At 46.9% G+C, this 18,749-nt stretch overlaps 1 protein-coding gene across 3 annotated transcripts in view; it reads right to left on the bottom strand.

Annotated features, from left to right (window-relative positions):
- Positions 1-18,749, bottom strand: part of ALDH1A2 (aldehyde dehydrogenase 1 family member A2) — a 93,562-nt gene that overhangs the window by 2,729 nt on the left and 72,084 nt on the right. For all 3 annotated transcript variants that reach the window (XM_045067405.1, XM_004777289.3, XM_045067404.1), the window contains 5 exons: positions 11,313-11,415; positions 9,427-9,611; positions 7,900-8,064; positions 6,848-7,005; positions 6,454-6,528 (listed from right to left, as the gene is read on the bottom strand). In XM_045067405.1, the coding sequence (XP_044923340.1) occupies positions 6,454-6,528; positions 6,848-7,005; positions 7,900-8,064; positions 9,427-9,611; positions 11,313-11,415 (686 nt within the window). The remainder of the gene's footprint in view (positions 1-6,453; positions 6,529-6,847; positions 7,006-7,899; positions 8,065-9,426; positions 9,612-11,312; positions 11,416-18,749) is intronic.

Here is an 18,749-nt window from a genome sequence, read left to right on the forward strand (position 1 = left end):
GGGCTGCAGCCAAGCCTGGTGGCTGCCATGCTCCTTTCTTTCTTCTCTCTGTACCCTCTCCTCAGGTCACCTCAATTCCATTGCCCTTGCCCCCTTTTCTTTATTTCATTGTAAAGTCAAGCACTTTTTCCCAATTTTCTCTTTTAAAAATTGAACCCCCCCCCCCCGGCAATTCTTTTCAAAGTCACTGGTCCATGAGGCTTTTCCTGGCTATCTCAGTAGGAGGAGTGCCTCCTGCCTCTGTGTTCACAGAGCACCTGGGCACCAGTTATCACAACACTGTTTCTCAGGAGGGGAGAAGGGCTGCCTGAGTGGCCGTCTCCACCCGAGGACTCAAGAGCTTACTGGTCCTGCCTCGTGCCCTCTAGCAAACCTCGTGTAGAGCCCACAGCTTCAGGCTCAGGCGGCCCTTATGGGAGGGAAAGAAGGAGGGAGGGCTTTCACCCGCCCTCCCCCTCCCGGGGTCCACCCAGTAGACATACCACCTCTCTCAGGAAAAAATAAAAGGACACTTGGAGATGTATTTGAGTAAGAAAATATTAATAAAGGCTGTCTTTCAAAACGGGCAAGTATGGGGCACCTGGGTGGCACAGTTGGTTAAGCAGCCAACTCTTGGTTTTGGATAGGTCATGAGCTCAAGCCCAGCGCTGGGGTCTACACTTAGTGTGGAGTCTGCTGGAGAATTTCTCTCCCTCTCCTCTTCCCCGCTGAATCCAAAATTAAATCAATCTTTTAAAAAGACCAAAACAATCATGTGTAAAATCTAACTGGGCTTTACAATCAAGACCTTCTGTGAGCCATTCATTTCGCTACCTTCCAGGAACCCTATGCTCTGCACAAACTTCCAATCACTTGGCCAGCAGCAGCTCTGAGCACCAAGGTCACCTAGGTTGTCATAACCATGCCATCCCCGCCAAGACATCAGAGGCAGCCAAGGAGAGAGCAGGGTATGTGTGCTCTTCTCTTATCTGCGTTGGCCATCTTTGCTTACGGGAATGAGAATCAATCCTGGACGGCCCCACTCAGTAGAAGGTTCCCTCATTAGCTCCCTCCAGTCCCTGAGTCTTTATTACCAGCTTAGCTCTGGCTCTTTCTGGACTCTTTCCTTCCTTGGGCAATTCTGAAAGTGTCTCTTCATCACGGACATCATCTGCCTCCTGTTTGAAGTGCGGCTCCTCCCTTCTGGTTTCCTGGCTTGCACACGCACATGGCGCAGACCCTGAACCATCTCCTCCCACTCAGATCTCTAAGTCGGGTTGAGGAGTGTTAAGGAAGCCTTACAGAGTCAGGAGTGTGGTGGTGTGGTTGCTTTCGAGTGTGAGTATTGGGTCCCGCAATCTCTGGGTGCGTGACGTGAAAAATCACCCTGCGCTGGGGGAGCTCCTCCCCTACGTCCTGTGCAGTCACCAGCCACCACGGTTGGCACACTGCCTGCTCCGAGAATGACGAGTGGCCTCGCATCTGCCTAAAAGCAATGCTGGAGTTGGGGTCAGCAGGCCAGGCATCCCACTCAGCTCTGCCAGTACCTGGCACTGTGACTCCAGGCGAGCCTCCTCCTAGGGCCTGGGCATCTCTCAGACATCAGGAAACCTAAGACCGTCCTTGGAGCTTGCTTACGTTGTGGACTCCTGACCATCCCCACCAAAGACTCTGCCTCAGTAGGTCTGGAGAGGAGCCTGGAGATGGTGATGCAGGTGGTTGTTTGGGTCACCCTTTGAGAAGCGCTGCTGGGATGTCTCTGAGGGCCCCCTGTTTAGATTCTCCTTCTAATTCACCACCTCATTCTGGGGGCTTTCTCTCCAATCTAGCTTAGTCCAGTTAAATCCCACAGTTACAGGAGAACCACACTACGGTGCAAACGCAGACACGCCTCTCCTGCTGCCCCCCAATCTCTCCATATGGTCGCCTGCTGGGCTCCACAGAGTGTCAGGGTGAAGACACATTCGGATGCCTGTGTTCCTGCTTCTGAGCCAGACTGGGTTATATTCTCTGCCACCAACCAAACCCAGCAGACCCGGGGCAAGGTAAGGTGCCTCCAGCCAGTCCCTGCAGAAAAATCACTCCTAAAACAAAGAGGGATTACTGTGTAGAATGTATATTTATTTCCCTGCTCTTTTCTTTGCCTTACAGCAACATTTCACGGAGCAGGGGCTCCAGACCACCTGCACCAGAACCATTCCAGAAACCTGTTAACAATGCAGATCCTCTGCCTTAGCCCAGATTTACTACAGCCAAATCTCCGAGAGTGGGTCCCCAGACAGGCACGCTTGGCAAGCCCTTCTGTCTGACCGCAGGTGACTTTCTGTGCATGTGCATGGTCTGTACATGCACACGGGCACACACACACGCACACACACACAGGCACACATGCATGTCTGTATGTGCACACGGGCACACACACATGCATGCCCGGGCACACAAGCACACACCGATGCTCTGCATGAACACACACACGCTCTGCACATATATATGAGCACACAGGCACAGATGCATGTGCATGCAAACTGGGAAGCCCTTATTTAAAATATTCCAATAATGTTTCTCATCTTCAAAACCTGTGTCCTCAGTTTTTAAAATGAGTTTTTTTAGAACCTCAGAACGTGAGGTTCTTTCTATGTGCTCCCTTTGTGACATTTATGTTATTGCTTGTCTCAGAGAGGCTTAAAAGAGGTAAGGGAGGGGATGGGAGGAGTGAAATGTGGAGAACCGGCTGCAGGGCCAGACTAAAGTGAGCTGCCCCCACCTCTGACCCTGGGAATCAGGCCAGCTCATCAGGCAACCTGTAGAGGGCAGCCCTCCACAGCGCTCTGTGGGGGAGAACTCCTGGGTTCCCACAGAGCCAGTTTCCAGAAAGTGCTGCTTCTCTTCTCTGTGCCTCTTAGAGGTGGGAAAAGGGACCAGAGCCACATGGAGTTTGCAAGGCCAGGAGATAAACAGTCCTGTCCAGAGGTGGGCAGGGGAGTTTCTGGGATTGCAGTAAGTGCGAATGAAGAGTGGGGGACCAGGATAGGGCAGGTGCTTTTATTTGAAGTCTTGTGACCACTCCAGGCCATTTAAGGAAGAAAAAAACATGTTTGGAGAGCAAGTAGGGACAAATTATCCAATGATTTAGACAAAATGAAGTGAGTCTCATCAAAGAGCCCTGTTGCCTAATTATTTTTAAACTGCACTGGGAAGGCCAAGTCACTACAGCACCAATGTGATAAGTGGAGAAAGACTGCTTTTCGGTCTCTTGGGTCACTGTTCTCCATGTGGTTCTGACACAGCCTAACTGTCTCCTGGACCGTCTCTCCAGGCAAGGGGAAGGTTGCTAATGCAGATAGACTGGACCTGGATAATGTCACAAGCCCAAACCCTGTCCATGCTGAGGACCCAGGGCGAGCCTGGGATGAGCTCCATCAGGCGGCAATTATTTACTGTATTTTATGCCTATGATTCACCCTCTTAATGATCTGTAACAAAACAGCAAGAGCAACATTCCCAGAGCCAGGGATTGTCCCAACATTTCAGAGACCAGGAAGGCCCAAACACAGAAGCAGGACACAGAATATCAAGTTAAACACATCCTGAAAGGTGGGAGCAGGAAGTGAAGGTCATATGTGAGTTAGGAAGAGACAGCTCTAAGTACACGAAACCTTTATAAAAGCTGAAAAGTACTAGTAACTGAGCAAAGGGGATCCAGAGTGATTCTGGGTTCTGGCTGTAAAGCAAGTGGGAAGCACTGAAGGCCAGAAGCAAGACCCAAGCAAGAGCAACTTCCCCATGGCATTCCCAGCGACAGAATGGAAGTTGATGATTCAGGCTGAAATTCAGGCATCATTCTGCCATACTTCCAAAGAAATAAGGAAAAAGAAGGATCACCTATGTAACACTCATCTGCTTGACCTCTACATTTCTGGAGGTTTGCCAGACACTGCTGGGTAGCTGGAACACTGAATCCTACCGTTTTATCCTCAGGGCAACCCTTTGGGGTAGGTACTATAATTATTCCCATTGTGGAGATGAGGCTTAGAGAGATTAATGAGGCTTATTCCCATTTTAGAGAAACAGAGGCTTAGTGGGATTAAGTAATTGGTCCAAGGTTGCATAGGTATTAAGTGGTAGGATCACGATATGTATCTGAAGCTGTGTGACTCTAGAAACTCTGCTCTTAACCTCACTGCTATGCTTAATTTAAAAGGTTAATGGCTAAGAGCTAGAAATTACCCCCTGATGTATCTGAAGCATGTAAATCCTCTATGCTGGTCTTACAGGTTCCCTGTACTTTGTCCCAAATACCATCCTTATGTCTCCCACAATGCCTCTATGCCCTCTTTCTCCACTCCTACCTAGCTTTGCCCACCAACCCTGCAAATTATTCCCCTTTCTCCATCTACCCAAATGTTCCTCTCCTTTAAAGACCAATTCAGATCCCTATATTCGATCCTATCCAAAGGTTTCCCAGGCTTCTACAGCTCACGATGATCTCCCCCACCCCTGCACTCCTCTACGAATCAGTCTTCTCTGGAATTCTTCTACTTCTTTCAATGTTGTATATTTCATGTATCTAGCAAAATCTCAAGTGCTTTGATGAGCCATATATCATCCCCTACGAGCCAAGCACTCAATACTTCCTAGCAGACTGATCATGACCCGGCACTGGCTCACAAATGGATGCATTCAATAACGGCAGAGGGAATGGACATAAGAATATTTCCTCTTGGGCGTCACAGGATTTAAGAAACATGGAGCCAGCCCCCTTCAAGAGGAAGGAAAGTGGTTTATTTAGTTTGTTTTGTTTTGTTTTAAGAGAGAGTGAGTATGAGCAGGGGCAAGAGGCAGGGGTGGGAGAGGGAAGCAGAAGCAGAGGAAGAGAGAATCTCAAGCAGACTCCACGCTCAGTGAGGACCCCAATGTGGGGCTTGATCTCATGACCCTGAGATTATGACATGAACTGAAATCAAGAGTTGAACACTTAATTGACTGGACCACCCAGATGCCCCAGGGGGAAAATGTTTTCGTTTTTGTTTGTTTGTTTGTTTTTATTAGGGGAGTGTGTGTCACCTCAGGAAGACCCCGGTTACCATCCACACTCTGAATGTTGCTCATTCCCATTTATATATGAAGGCTGTAAATAACATCTCCTTGACTATAGTTTTCCTCTGCTACATTCCCTTTTTCCAGGTCCTTCGCCTCTCAAGAGGACTCTGCCCAGCTCCAATTCTGTCCCTTCTGAGTCCTGCCCCAGGCCCCGCAGCTTCCTTGGCTGGATATCATTGAAAACACTGAAACCGACATTCAAATCTCACATCTGCCACTTACTGGCTCTGTGACCTGGGCAAGCTGCTTAGCTGGTCTAAGCCCCAGTTCCCCACCTGAACCAAGTGGGATGTGAAGGGGAAATGTATCTATCCCACTGAATCATTGTGAAACTCAAATCAGACAATGTTGGGAAAAAAGCTGATGTAAAGTCATATACAGAGTGGGCGTTCAATGAATGATTCCTATCACTGTTATTGTAAAGCCCTCATGATGGGTTTTCTTCCTCTAGTCTTTGCCAGGACATCCTCTACCTGCCAGAAATCTCAACCTTAAAACCTCAGCTATCTCCGCAGCTCCCATGGAACGTCTAAGCCCTGTGAGGCTGGTTTAAAACAACCTTTTCACCTGTGTCTTCAGCAAGCTCCCTCCAGTCATTCTATGTCCAAACCTTGCCGTCCCAGCCTCAGAGAACCTACAGGGGCCGAGGAGGTGATTTAGGGAGGGGCTTGGGCTTGTGTGAAAATGAAGGGCTACCAATATTTAGGCCCCAGAAACAACAGGAACGGGATTAAGACAAGTTCTAGAGCTCACAGCTGCAGCAATTTTGCTATGGGGGAATGAAAAAAAGCAAGAAATCTGTATTTTACAGAAAGCCTCTTCCTTTTTTGAATGTCAGTTAAGGATTTTAAAATGTTGTGAGGCAAAATGAAACGTTTCTGCTGGCCAGATTTGCCGTTGGGCTGGCAGTTGGTGACCTCTGCTTCAAACACCCCAAACGCCCTGATGTTCTCTATTTGTTGTGCCTTCATGCCTTTGTTCCTGCTCTTCCCTCCACATGCAAGCACCGCCCCTAACACAGTGGAAAGTTATTTGCTCTGGGAAATCTTCTCTGATCCCCATCAGGCAAAATTGGTAGACTGTTTCCTCAGTACTTGCAAGATGTTTGGCACACTTCTATCAAGAAAGTAGCCCTGATTTCATGAAATAGATGGTACATTAATTTTTATCCACCCCCACGTAAGGGAAGGGAGTTGTGTTTTATCCGTCTTTGTGACACGTAGCACAGAGCTTCATTTGCAGAAGTATGTGCTCAACAACGTGTTTGTGGAATGAATGGGTGAGTCAGAGAGCTAAACAGTCGTGTGCACACTCCTCTAGGCTAGTATCTGCCATCCCAGTTTCTCTGTGGCCCCAGCAACTTTGGACACTTACATTTCTCTCCCATTTCCAGACATCTTGAATCCTCCAAAGGGGCTCTGGGCATTTAAGGCATTGTAACAATTGATCCTAAGAGAAGAAAACACAGTACCGTGAGTATGAATTCTGCTTGCACTGAAGTAGTCCCATCATCATAGTATTTCTTTAAAAGTTTCATTTTCTAATTCCCTTTCTTGCATATGAAATATTTATCATTTAAAATTGACTTTGATCTCCTGGCCTAGCCAGTAAGAAGTGCATATCCTTTCTCAGGGAAGGCTGCTTGCCTTCTGTCTTCCCCTTCCCCCCGGAAGGTAAGCTTCTGTCCCCTGTGTTCGAGATTATGAGGCCCCTACACCGCCAGTGGTGTGCTTTATGGCCAGAAGCCTGAGGCTGATTCTTATCTTACCAAACAGTCCCAGCCTGCATTGCCGAAGACACTGTGAGGGCCTTGTTGATGTCATTAGTGAAGACGGCTGCGACGAGTCCGAAGTCTGAGTTATTGGCTCTTTCAATAACTTCATCCATAGTCTTAAACCTCAGAATTTCCTGAACGGGGCCAAAGATCTGCAACAAAATGGTTTGAGCCATCATGGGGTGGGTGCTCTGCCACCCTTGACCTGCTCTGCATATTTCAAAGTTTACTCCACCTTCATTATTTAAATGACACTGACGTTTAGCAGCACAGAACTGTAAAATCACCCAGACTCTGCCTGAGTTGTTTAACTTTAGAGTTCATGTAGCGCCCCCTACCCTCCACCCTCCTATGCGACCCCCAATTCCGCTGTTGGCACCAGGGCTGCTTTCTCTGTGATTTCCCCAGCCATTGCTGCCGAACTCAGAGCCACCCCTCTGGAGACACTGGCTGATGTGCTCTGGTCCCTCGCCCACACAAATGTGAGGTGGCTTGGATGCTTTCTCCTTCCCGGTGAACAGCTTAGGAACCCATGTTTAAAGGAACTAGCCAATGGGCAGTGTATTACTAAGGCCAATGTTCGGCTCTTATGATTGTTCTCTTGGCTAATATAATTGCAGTCGAGGATCATGTCACCTGCCTCCATCTAGCTTACTTGCTTTCTGATTTAACATTTTTTTGAAAACGGGATTTGCACATCACTGTCACAGAATGTCTATCAAATATAAAGAGACCAAACCAGAATATCATCTACAAGAAATGTTCTGGGGGCGCCTGGGTGGCTCAGTGGGTTAAGCCTCTGCCTTCAGCTCAGGTCATGATCTCAGGGTCCTGGGATCAAGCACCACATCGGGCTCTCTGCTCAGCAGGGAGCCTGCTTCCCCCTCTCTCTCTGCCTGCCTCTCTGCTACTTGTGATCTCTCTTTCTCCCTGTCAAGTAAATAAATAAAAATCTTAAAAAAAAAAAAAAAAGAAAAAAGAAAAAAAAGAAATGCTCTGGAAGCCATCCCAAGAAAGGCAAGGCTTCCATTAGAACTCCATGTTACCTCCTCCTTGGCAATGCGCATGTCGTCGGTGACGTTCGAAAACACCGTGGGCTCGATGAAAAACCCCTTCCGGCCCAGCCCTTTGCCTCCACATTCCAGCTTGGCACCCTCGGCCACGCCACTCTGGATGAGTTCCAGGATCTTGTTGTATTGTTTCTTATCAATCTACAAAAGAAATTTCCCATGACTCTGTGTAAAGTCCTCTATGAAAAGAGAAAGAAGTGTGTACTCAAGAATCTTTTGTGATTTTTTTCAAACTCCATTATATCTAGTCATGTCATAGGGAACTGCTGCCATTTAGCCTTTGTCCTCTGAAGAAATGGTGACTTTGCATGCTTTAACCCAATATATTGAAAATTCCATTAAAGGCCCTACACTGAGGATAGGGCCAAATCAGCAGTACCAGATACAGAATTAGGCAATGTTTCTAAATGATGGAGGAACTGGCTAACTGATTATTTGCAGTTTCTACATGGGGGGAAAGCTGACTGCTCTAACCAAATGAACAGTTCCCCAAGTTGTACTGATACTAAAAAGATGAAAACAATGGGTAAGCTCTATGTTGCTTCAAATCCTACTGGAGTGTATTTTTAACGGAGCTCCTATTACACCTTCAGAGGAAGGGGTTAAGTATAAAGAGCAAGGACTAGCTTCCTACTCCATAAAATACGGTTAGTCTGGCCTCCCCCAAGTTGTAGTCATCGCTCCATTATGATGGCAAATACAAAAATCTAAATTCCACTTGAGTTTGAATTACTCGGCTGGAACATCAGTCATCTTTCAAATGGTCCCCAAACCTCAGAGATGCTGTTTCTTACCGGGAAGACCCATACACTAGAGATTCAGATGCAACCTGATCCCAATATCCTTTAAAAATTCCCAGACTCTGTCTAGTTTAGGATTCAACCAGAATTCTATCCAGAAACAAACCTTGATGATTGTGAAGAGCCTGCAGAGCCAAACAGTGTGGACTGCAAGGCCTTCTGTGGCCCTCTCCAGCACACCACACGAAGCATGCAGAATAAGAACTAACCACACAGCAGAGGGCCAAGTAGCTCTCTAACTCCTATGCATATGCGGGTCCTAAGTAGGTCAGGCTGGTGGAGATTCCTTAGCCACAGATGAATTGATAAAGGGTTTCTGAGAAAGAGAGATACCCTTTTTCCTTGCCTGTGGCATTTGTAGGGATGCCTTGAAGGCCAGTGGTTAGGACTGGGACTGGGTTTTCGGGTCAACCTCCTTCTGGTCACATGCAAGTCTTTCTTCAGAGCTAAAAGACTCCCAATTACCCTCAAAGTCCAAAGTATCCTTGAGGCAACTTTAATCCCTTAATGTTTCAGAGTTGACATTTAGAAAAGGAAAGGGAAGCACGAGGAATAAGCAATGTCTCACCAGCTACAATTCCAGCCACGAAGATGAGGCGGGAGGGAAAGGAGGGGGCGGGAGAAGGAAGTTGTCTCTGGGGCCCCAATAGAGAGTCTGGGGCTCGCCAGGGATTAAGAAAGGGAATGTTTATGATTTCCCTACCTGCGGTCCCTGCTCCGTGGTGGGATCGAAGGGACTCCCCACGATGCGCCTCTTGGCCCGCTCCACACTCCTTCTCACGAACTCCTCATAGATGGACTCCTCCACAAAGATGCGAGACCCGGCGGTGCAGCACTGACCTTGGTTAAAGAACACACCCTGGTGGGCCTGCTCCACAGCGTAGTCCACTGCAAGAGAGAGAGTGGTGTCCTCAGTGTGGTTCACCCACGGAGGGCCCGTCCATGCAGCCCGCTCCCCTCCCTCTGCCAGAACCCCAGGAGTAATGCCCCTCTCAGCCCACAACGTAATGGTGAGGAGGCAGCACGGGGGAAAGCATTGGATTGAGGAGACACCTTAGTTCAAGTTCTAACTAGATCCTGATGTGACTGGCTACGTGACCTTGAACTTGGATGACTTCACTTCTTTGAGTCTGTTTCTTCTTCTGTAGGAAGAGGGACTGGACCACACCATCTAGAACAGGAGTGTCAAGCTCCAAGGGCAAGGGCCTGGGCGAATAATGTAGTGGCGTGAATCCGCCAGCTAGCAAAACGGTCTGATGGAGACTCAGAAGGAAAGCCACTGCATTTGGCTGTTGCTATGCATGAATGTAAGCCACTGGTTGCCAGATTCACAATTTCAAGAAAAAACAGAAATCAGGATTTTTCATGTACAGTGTTCATATTTTAAAGTGCTATGTGACATTTCGACAGGTAAACATATGTATGCCCTGCACTGGGTCTAGGGACTGCTAACTTGCAACCACTGATCTATAGAGAACCTTGTAGCTGTATGTTTAATTAGCATTATGGGGAATTAAATTGTAAAAGAAACGGATCTTCCTGAAAGACACCCAAATATCCTCTGCATTTACTGTAACTGTATAGCAGCACATTACTTTCATCTCAGAGCTTACACTTCAAGATACACTAGCGAATCTGGTGTGTGCTAACTGCTAAATGATGGAGTGAATCAATAGTCACTTATCAGTCCATCAGTCCTGTCAATGGAGGAACTACTCCTCACGAGAAACTTAGGTTTGACAGTTCTGATCCCTCTTGACAACCAGCATGAAGCTGATGCTGAACTCTTCACGGATTCCAAAGCTGGGGCTGGATGGCAAGCAATCTGCTTTCTGCTTTCTGACCTCCCAGTGGTGAAAGGGACAGCAGCTCAGTCTGGTGGGATGAGAGGGAGAAAAAGAGGGACCAGAAGAGATTTTGAATTTTGATTTCCTGGCAAGCTTTTCAAACTATAAAGACCATCCCTGTGCAGAATGGCTGAGAGGGCATCCTGCCTGAAGATATGGGGTTTCCTAAATTACTGCTCTATACCGCCAGAGGGTCCTACCTCCAAAGCGTAAGCACCTGACTGAATGTGTGTCGTCATTCTGGCTGAAAGTCACAGACACCGCAGAGGATGGCGGGACTAATCAGACAAGGGGTTGTGGGTTTGGGAAAATGTGGCAAGACTAGTGAACTAGAAAATTTTTTTTCATGGACTACAAAGCCACCAGAAACAGTTGAGTAGTTTCAGATTTCTAGAATCTAGGCAGAAGATATTTGTGGTGTTGGGAGGCTTAGACCATTGCCCTTCCCACCATGCAGCACGAAGCAGGCCTTCTCCTCTGCTACCCTGCCCTGTGGTACCACAGAGTCAAAGGGGCTCAGGAGTGTCTAGAAAACAAACTCTGCTCAGCTGTCAACCGGCAAGCCCTCTTCCCTAGTACTAAACCAGCTGCCCCTTGGGAGGAAGGGTCCAGGTTCTTCTACTTGAAGCTTCTTCTTAGCCTCACAGATCTTTTCCTTAGTGTCCTGTCAAAAGTGGAGATACAACAGAGAGCACCAAGAGGCAGTGTACAGGGACAGGGAAAAGATCTGTTGTTGACTTACAATCAGCATCAGCAAAAATAATATTGGGACTTTTCCCTCCAAGTTCCAGAGTTACTCGCTTCAAGTTACTTCTTCCAGCTGCTTCTTGGATAAGCTTTCCAACCTGAAAGAAAGGAAATGGAAGGAGGTTTTGCACACCTAGCAGCTAAGATGGCCCGTGGCCAAAACCAACTGTAGGCAACAGTGAGAGGCAGCAAGGATGGATCTTGCAAGGCAAACCAGCCCCATGGATGATGCAGGAGTGGCTCCTGTGGTCAGCTTGGGTGGACAAGATACAAGTCAGCTGGGACACAATGTAATGTCTATGCCGAAGTGAGCTGGAAGACTGCTTTAGTTTTGCAAAGGGAAGAGCACTGAAAAGGGGGGTTAATCTGGAATCTTAACCACTGAAAGGTTTCTCTAAAGGCAACTGGCAAGCAAAATGTGACTAGAGGTTTTCCACCACTGTTATGTGGCTTTTAGCTTTGGACTCTGCTCTTCCCCTTACACCCACACCCACCCACCCACCCACCCACACACACACATACACACAACACAAGCCAACAGGCTCCACATGAAAGACGTGATGAATGTAAAACAAACTTCATGGATTTACAAAACTGCCAGGTATGACTTTCATCACTTGGTTCAAAGAAAATATGGATGTTACACCTTTGCCTCTACTTAGTTCTATAAGCAAGAGGAGTCCAGACAGCTGAGATCTGTCTGTATGTGTACAATGCCTATTGACTTAGAATCCAAGCACACAAGAGGCTGGGCTGGAGATGGCATTTACCAATGTGTAAACTCGTATTTGTAAGGAAACTGGAAGTGTCAAAATGGAAACAGGGATGTACCACCTATAACTTCCCTTCGAGGAAGAACACGTTGATTGCCTCGGTGAGTAGAAATGCTGCCAACTCCTTCAGAGTCGGCCTCAGATGAAGAGTGTTTCCTTGTTCAATAGATTCCCTACCCTGGGTGGCCTATCCACTGGTGGCAGGTGTATAAAGACCCTCACTTTCAGCTCACCACAGCACAGCTCCAAAGGACCATCTGTGGTCCGCCATGCTGCCTGTTGTTGGCGGAAGCTACCAGGCCTGCATTGCAGTTCAGTTTCCTCTTGTGCCCCCTCCCCTTCAGCAGGGATCCCCCATACATAATCTGCATGGCAAACTCCTTCTCAGCAACTGCTTCTGAAGAACTGAGCTGTCGCAGGTGCTACTCTGCTATAGGGTAGAGGTCCCGTTACAGAAAAGGCCAAGTCCCCTTAGAGCCCAAATCGGCAGTTTGCTCTCACTGAGATGAAAAATGCAACCTTTGCCTGGAATCTTACTGAAAATAAAACATTTGAAAAGCTTGGAGAAGAGACGTGCTACATTTCAGCCCCTCCTGAACCTTGCTGAGATCCTCAAGTTGGGCTAGTAACTCCTCAAGGCTTCGTAGTCATGGTTGAAAGAAAAGGCTCCGGAGCCTGAAGTTCTACTGATTTTATCACTTACCAACTGTTTGACCTGGGGAAATTTATTTAACTTCTCTGAGCCTCAGTTCCCTCCTCTGTAAATGGGGCTAAAAATAGTATCTACCTCAGAATGCAGTTGTCCTGAAGATTAAGTGAGGGTACTTGGCCCTTACAACCCAGCCTGGTACACAGTAAGTACCCACACATGGTAACTATACGTGGGTGGCAGAAGCCGGGGCCCTTCTTCTTCCTCGTTCAATGCAGAGAAATAAAGCTGACTGTAAAAGGAGTTACTGCTGGGGCGCCTGGGTCGCTCAGTGGGTTAAGCCTCTGCCTTCAGCTCAGGTCATGATCCCAGGGTCCTGGGATAGAGCCCTGCATCGGGCTCTCTGCTCAACAGGGAGCCTGTTTCCCCAGCTCTCTCTCTGCCTGCCTTTCTGCCTACTTGCAATCTCTGTCTGTCAAATAAATAAATAAAATCTTAAAAAAAAAAAAAGAAAAAGAAAAAGGAGTTACTGCTGCTAGACTTTCCACGCAGGTCTCCCCCACGTCCCCCAAACTGCCTGTGCATATCAACTGCTTCAGGAAAATACTGGGGAAATGTTCTGACTTCCCTCAGTCTCCAATATTACTCATTCACTGCATTCACTGGATTAAATGCTTTTAAGTTTTTATTATTATTCTCCCTCATGGCAAAAAAAAAAAAAAAAAAAGTAGAAGATATACTTTCATTCTGAGGAAACCTGTGGCAGAAAGATAGTGATGTCTCTGAAAGAGCTAGAATTTCTAGAAACTAGAGAGTTTCTTAGTTTGCAGGACCATGCTAGTTTCCAAGGGGTAGAAAAATACTAACACGTAGCCCTAAAGATTACTGGGCAGGCATTAGTCCCCCAACCAGATGGCCCCTCTCCTGCCTTGCCAGCTTCTCTCGTCTGTCTTCTACCTCAAGGTAAACTCCTTGGGAAGACAAGCTAATAAAGATCTTGTTCCCAGGCAGACATCCTCCCTTCTCTCTCTTCTTCAGGAAGAAAATACACATATATGACGGAAAGGAGAATCTGGCTCCCTGTTCTGGCAAGAGAACAGCAGTCAGGTGAAAATTATGATTGAAGCCTGAGATCTTGAGTGAGAGTTTTGGGAAAACTGCACGCAAGGGCAGTTGGGAGAGCAGCACTGTGGGGAGTCCCTGACCAGGTGATCCCCCAAGACCACCAATTCTAAGGAATTCTAGGGTTCTTGGCTCTCTCTGCCCTGATGGAATCCGTATGAACTGAGGGTGACTCATCTTAAAGTCCAGGAAGATAAACAGGCAACTGCTTTCTCAAAAAAAGGCAATCACTGGAATTCACGAACTTATTATTAGTTATAATTTTTAAAAAACTAACATTTACGGAGTCATTCTGTGCCAGACATGTGCATATTTGAGCTCATCTAGATCTCTTAAAAACCCTTCACAGCAGGTACTATCTCATTTTAAACGTGACCAAACTTAAGAGCTGGAGGTCAACTGGTCACTGGCAGGTGGGGGGCAGAGGCTGTCACATCCCAGGGAGATGAATGCCAGGACACAAGGTTGGGGGGGGAGTCACTCTCTCAATGCCCCTCCCTTCCTCTCCTCCTGCTCCACTTCCTGCCTGTCTTTCTGTGTATACTGAGCACCTACAGTGTGCCACACGCCACTAAAACCTTGTCCCTGAACTCCAAATTGATTTCAAAGTGACTGGGAATGTCACCCTTTGTGGATACAAATGATGGTCACATACCATCAGCGGCAAAACTAGCATTCCGATTTCTGATCAACATTGAAAAACAAACAAAAAGCACAGAGAAATTGCAGGTTTCACACACAATAAGATGCTGAATAAATGTTTGGGGTTCATAACGACAATGATGGCCCAGCTGGCATCAGGTTTTTGTTAGCCTTACTCCCTGCCATTAATCAAAAAAGTTCTAGGGGTTGGTGTGTTTTGCCACTGGGAATGTTGTCCAGTGATTATTTTCATGGCTATGGTAACTATACAAAAACCTCGCTCAGTCTATGGTCATCAGAGAATACCTAAGAATAATTTTTCCTGTGTCAGTGGTTTGCCAGCCTTTCCTTAGAAACCAAATTCATGCTAAACACTGCAAGGCAAATCTCAGATGAATAATGCCTTTCCTCTTCATCTTTGGAAGAAGGTCAAGTTGCAGCTCAGCCTCAAGAAACAACTGGATGTATGAGGCCATGGGAGAGCCATCCATCTGGAGGGGCCTCAGCACCCGACACTGAGAAGAACCCAGTTTTCACTGATCCCCTTCGTTCAACACACATTCCTGGTTCTCCTACTTAGTGCCAGGTGCAATGGGGGGCACAGGCCTGTACCAGGAGAAGACTGGCAGCTAAGAGGACTGCATTATAAACCTAGCAGGCGCTCAGGAAGTGAAGCTTTGAGAAGCTTGGAGAAAAAGCTGGGTCAGATTCAACATTAGATCCGAGCCGATGGAATTAGGGTTCTGCAATACTTTGTTACAAGCTAGAGTCTGAGGGTTGTGGTCCTTATGCACAGACCTGGGCTTTGGAGAATATACTACTGCTCATGAATTCTCTCTGTGAGAGGACTGAGGTTAAATGACCCCAGATGGGAGGCCCTCCTCATGATCACTCCCAAGAAGGGAAAGGAGATGGTGGAGAGAAGAGATACAACTCCGAGGCAGGAGATCCTTAATAGGGCAAAGTAATGCTTAAAAACAAAGAGTTCAAGTGAGAACTGACTCCATGTCGGCTTACAGAATATGATAGGTCCTGTGCGAATGAGACTAAAATACAGAGGCTTCCAGAATTCAAGTCTAAGGGGTTAGACAATTTCAGAAAGAATGAAATACAGGCACCACGCCAAGGCCTGGGATTGACTGGCCCTCCCCAGACGGGAAAGCAGTGAGTGGTGTTCTCTGGGGACTCGGGCCCCTGGTCAGAAGGCGGGAGAGCCTGGAGACACAAACGGGACTTCAAGACACACAAGCTCTGGGAGAGGTTAAGAGTTAAGTCAATAGGATGCATGAAACGAAGTCCCATTCCCATAAAATAGGCAGCGTCTCCTGTCCTGTGGCCGACAACCTGGCGAATCAGGAGCATACTGTGGGCTTGGGACTGCAGTGGGGCCTGCAGGAGTCCGGAGACCGAGGTCTCCCAACTGCGGCTTGGCTCCTAGCTCCTACTGCAATGTGGGAAAGCCGCTCTGGGGCCTTGAACCTCCGGTTCTTCACCGACACAGTGAAGGCACAGGCCAAGCAGTTAATGTCCGTGGTACTCGAGCTGGCTGGAAGAGTTTAAAAAGACACATAGACGTCCTGGAGCCCCTGCTCGTTCTGAGAGTCTGTCCACAGTTCTGCATTCTTCTTGCTTATGGAGCAGAAGTAGCTTTCACACAAGTACCCAGCTTCACCGAACGATGGGACAACCTGAATTTTTTTTTCCAGTTTCCTGCACAGAGCACAAGTGACACCATTCCTGCCCTGTGGTTTCTTAACGTTGCAACCCCTGTAGTCCGCTGGATCTGTGTATCCCAAAGAGGCGCAAGAGGCGAAGTAGGGGGTCCCCCACACGTAATGGGACTGGCCTAGCTCTCGGCAGGAGTGCTGGCACACATAAACTCTGATACCCACCCTTGTTTTGAATAGGCTTCCAGACTGATATTAGGGGTATTCCTGGAAGAGCCACAATGGACAGGAGCACGTTCACGGCAGCACAGCCAGCGAAGGAAAGGCAGTTTGGTGCTTTGCAAGGGAAAGGGTTTGTTATATGGGACAAAGTAACACATGAAAGGCCTTCTGTGCACTCTTCGCGCTTTCCCATGTTGCTTCCTGAACAGAGTTTCTGAAGTTAGGTAAACTTTTCTTTTTATTAATTACTGAATTGTCCATATTAGATAAGTGCTTTCTCAGAAATATTACTTATTAATAATCACATGTATTAATAAGGGTGGATTCTTTCTCAGAGATATGCCATGTTAAAAAAAAAAAAAAGAAACAAACATCTCAGTAAACTGGTTGGAGATGCCTGATTTTTGGAATACATTTTCATTTCTTAAACCCCAAACAGATTGACTCTATGCTTTTTACCTCCTCTCCTTTCTTATTTTTCATTGTGCTTACTGGCTAACCATGATGGAAATAAGAATGCTGAAAATATGCATAATTGGCTATTTCTTGTCTTTCTGAAATATCTAGAAATAATAGCTCAAATCAGTCTGTTCAGATTTCCACCAGAAAGTAAAAGGACCAAGATATTTAAGCAGCTCCTTTAATTTCAGTGTAACAGCAATTTCCAAACTTTGTCCAACTCAGCTTATGAAAGCCAATATGGTCGCTAACCACCAGTTCCCCCATCTCACACCGGCCTTTCCAGCCACATGAAACTACTTCCCTTTCTTTGTACAAGCTGTTTCATCTGCCTAAAATGCCCTTCTTCCCCTTGCTTGCTGATAAACTCATTTTTCCAGACCTGCTTCTGCTACTTCTGCTGTAAAGCTAGCTTTCCAGACCCACCTTCCCCAAAAGTCTGATCGATCCTCTGATCCAAAACAACTCTCACCCTGTTCTTCTCTAAGAGTTGTCTTCTAGACCAAATTTGTGAGCAGAGAGATGCTCTATCTGACACTCATATGGAAAATTGGTTGGGTAACTGCACCAGAACATGACACCTGTTCTCAAGGTCTCTAGAAATCAGAGACTAGGAGGGCTTTAGGGACACAAGTGAGCAATTGGAATATAGGATGCCTATGTCCAAGGTAGTTCTATTCTGCTACAACTCACAGAATAATCTTGGGTTTCCCTGTACTTATCTTTGGCTTAAATTTCATCTTTTTAATGAAGGGGGGATGACTTCATCTACTACTGGCTGAACAGTTTCTGGGACTTAAAAATTTTTTCTATGTCTAGGCTCTCCCTCCAGAGATTCTGATTATTTCACTCCAATTATTTTTAAAAGTTCCCCAGAGCATGCTTTTTTAAAAATGGATTTATTTATTTGAGAGAAAGAGAGAGAGAGCGCGCACATGAACAAAAGTGGGGAGAGGGAGAGAGAATCTCTAGCAGACTCTTCCCTGGGTGCAGAGCCCAATATGGGGCTCGATCTCATGACACTGAGATCAGGACCTGAGCCCAAACCAAAAGTCATATGGTTAACTGACTGTGCCACCTAGATGCCCCTGTCCCAGAACATTCTAATGCGCTGTTAGGGTTGAGAACCAAGAGATTCAAGAATCTTTAAGGGCATTTCTCCCACACTTGTCTCTCACCTTGCATCATTCATTTCTTCTCCTTTCTAGTTGTGCAACCTTCCTTTTTGCTAAGCACATACTGTGCACTGTTTGTTGTCACAAGCATTGTTTAATCTCCATGTTTCAGTGAGGCAAAACTGCCCCCATTTCACAGTTGGAAAAAAAAAAAAAGTGACTCTGGGAGGTCCAGAAATGATTTGCTGATGGGCACCTGTGAAGAGGCGGAGCCAGTCCTGGACTCTGAATGCCCATTCCACGCCTCCAGTCCTTCCTGCCCATTACAGTTTCTCTCTGTGGCTCCTGCTTCTCTTATCCAGATGCCCTCCTGGGGGTTAGGTCCCCTCTGCTAGGATGAGAATCCCAACCCCGCTAACAGACAGGCCAGATCAGCTGTCTGGTACACTTAGCCGTCCGTTTGTTAACACATGGGACTCTCCCTCTCTATTTCAGATAAATAAAAAAGGCAAGATTTTGTTGCTTGGTTTGTTTTGATAGGAAGACACCTGGAATACTCAAGTCAATGGTACGACATTTCCCATTCACCAGGTGAGCTGAATAAAGGGCTGGGCATCTTGGGACCTGCTCATTATCATCCCCAGCTCCCAGGAGGGGGACCCACTGCAGAATAAATAAACAATCTTGGCTAGCAGGCAGAGGCCACAGTAGACTTTTTCTTAATTCTCCAGTACTTGAGTTTTGACTTAAGTATTAAGAAAAGGAAAAAAAAGAGAATTTAAA

This window comes from Mustela putorius, unplaced genomic scaffold, assembly GCF_011764305.1.
Source record: "Mustela putorius furo isolate JIRA1106 unplaced genomic scaffold, ASM1176430v1.1 tig00003896_pilon_pilon_pilon, whole genome shotgun sequence".
Taxonomy (NCBI): domain Eukaryota; kingdom Metazoa; phylum Chordata; class Mammalia; order Carnivora; family Mustelidae; genus Mustela; species Mustela putorius.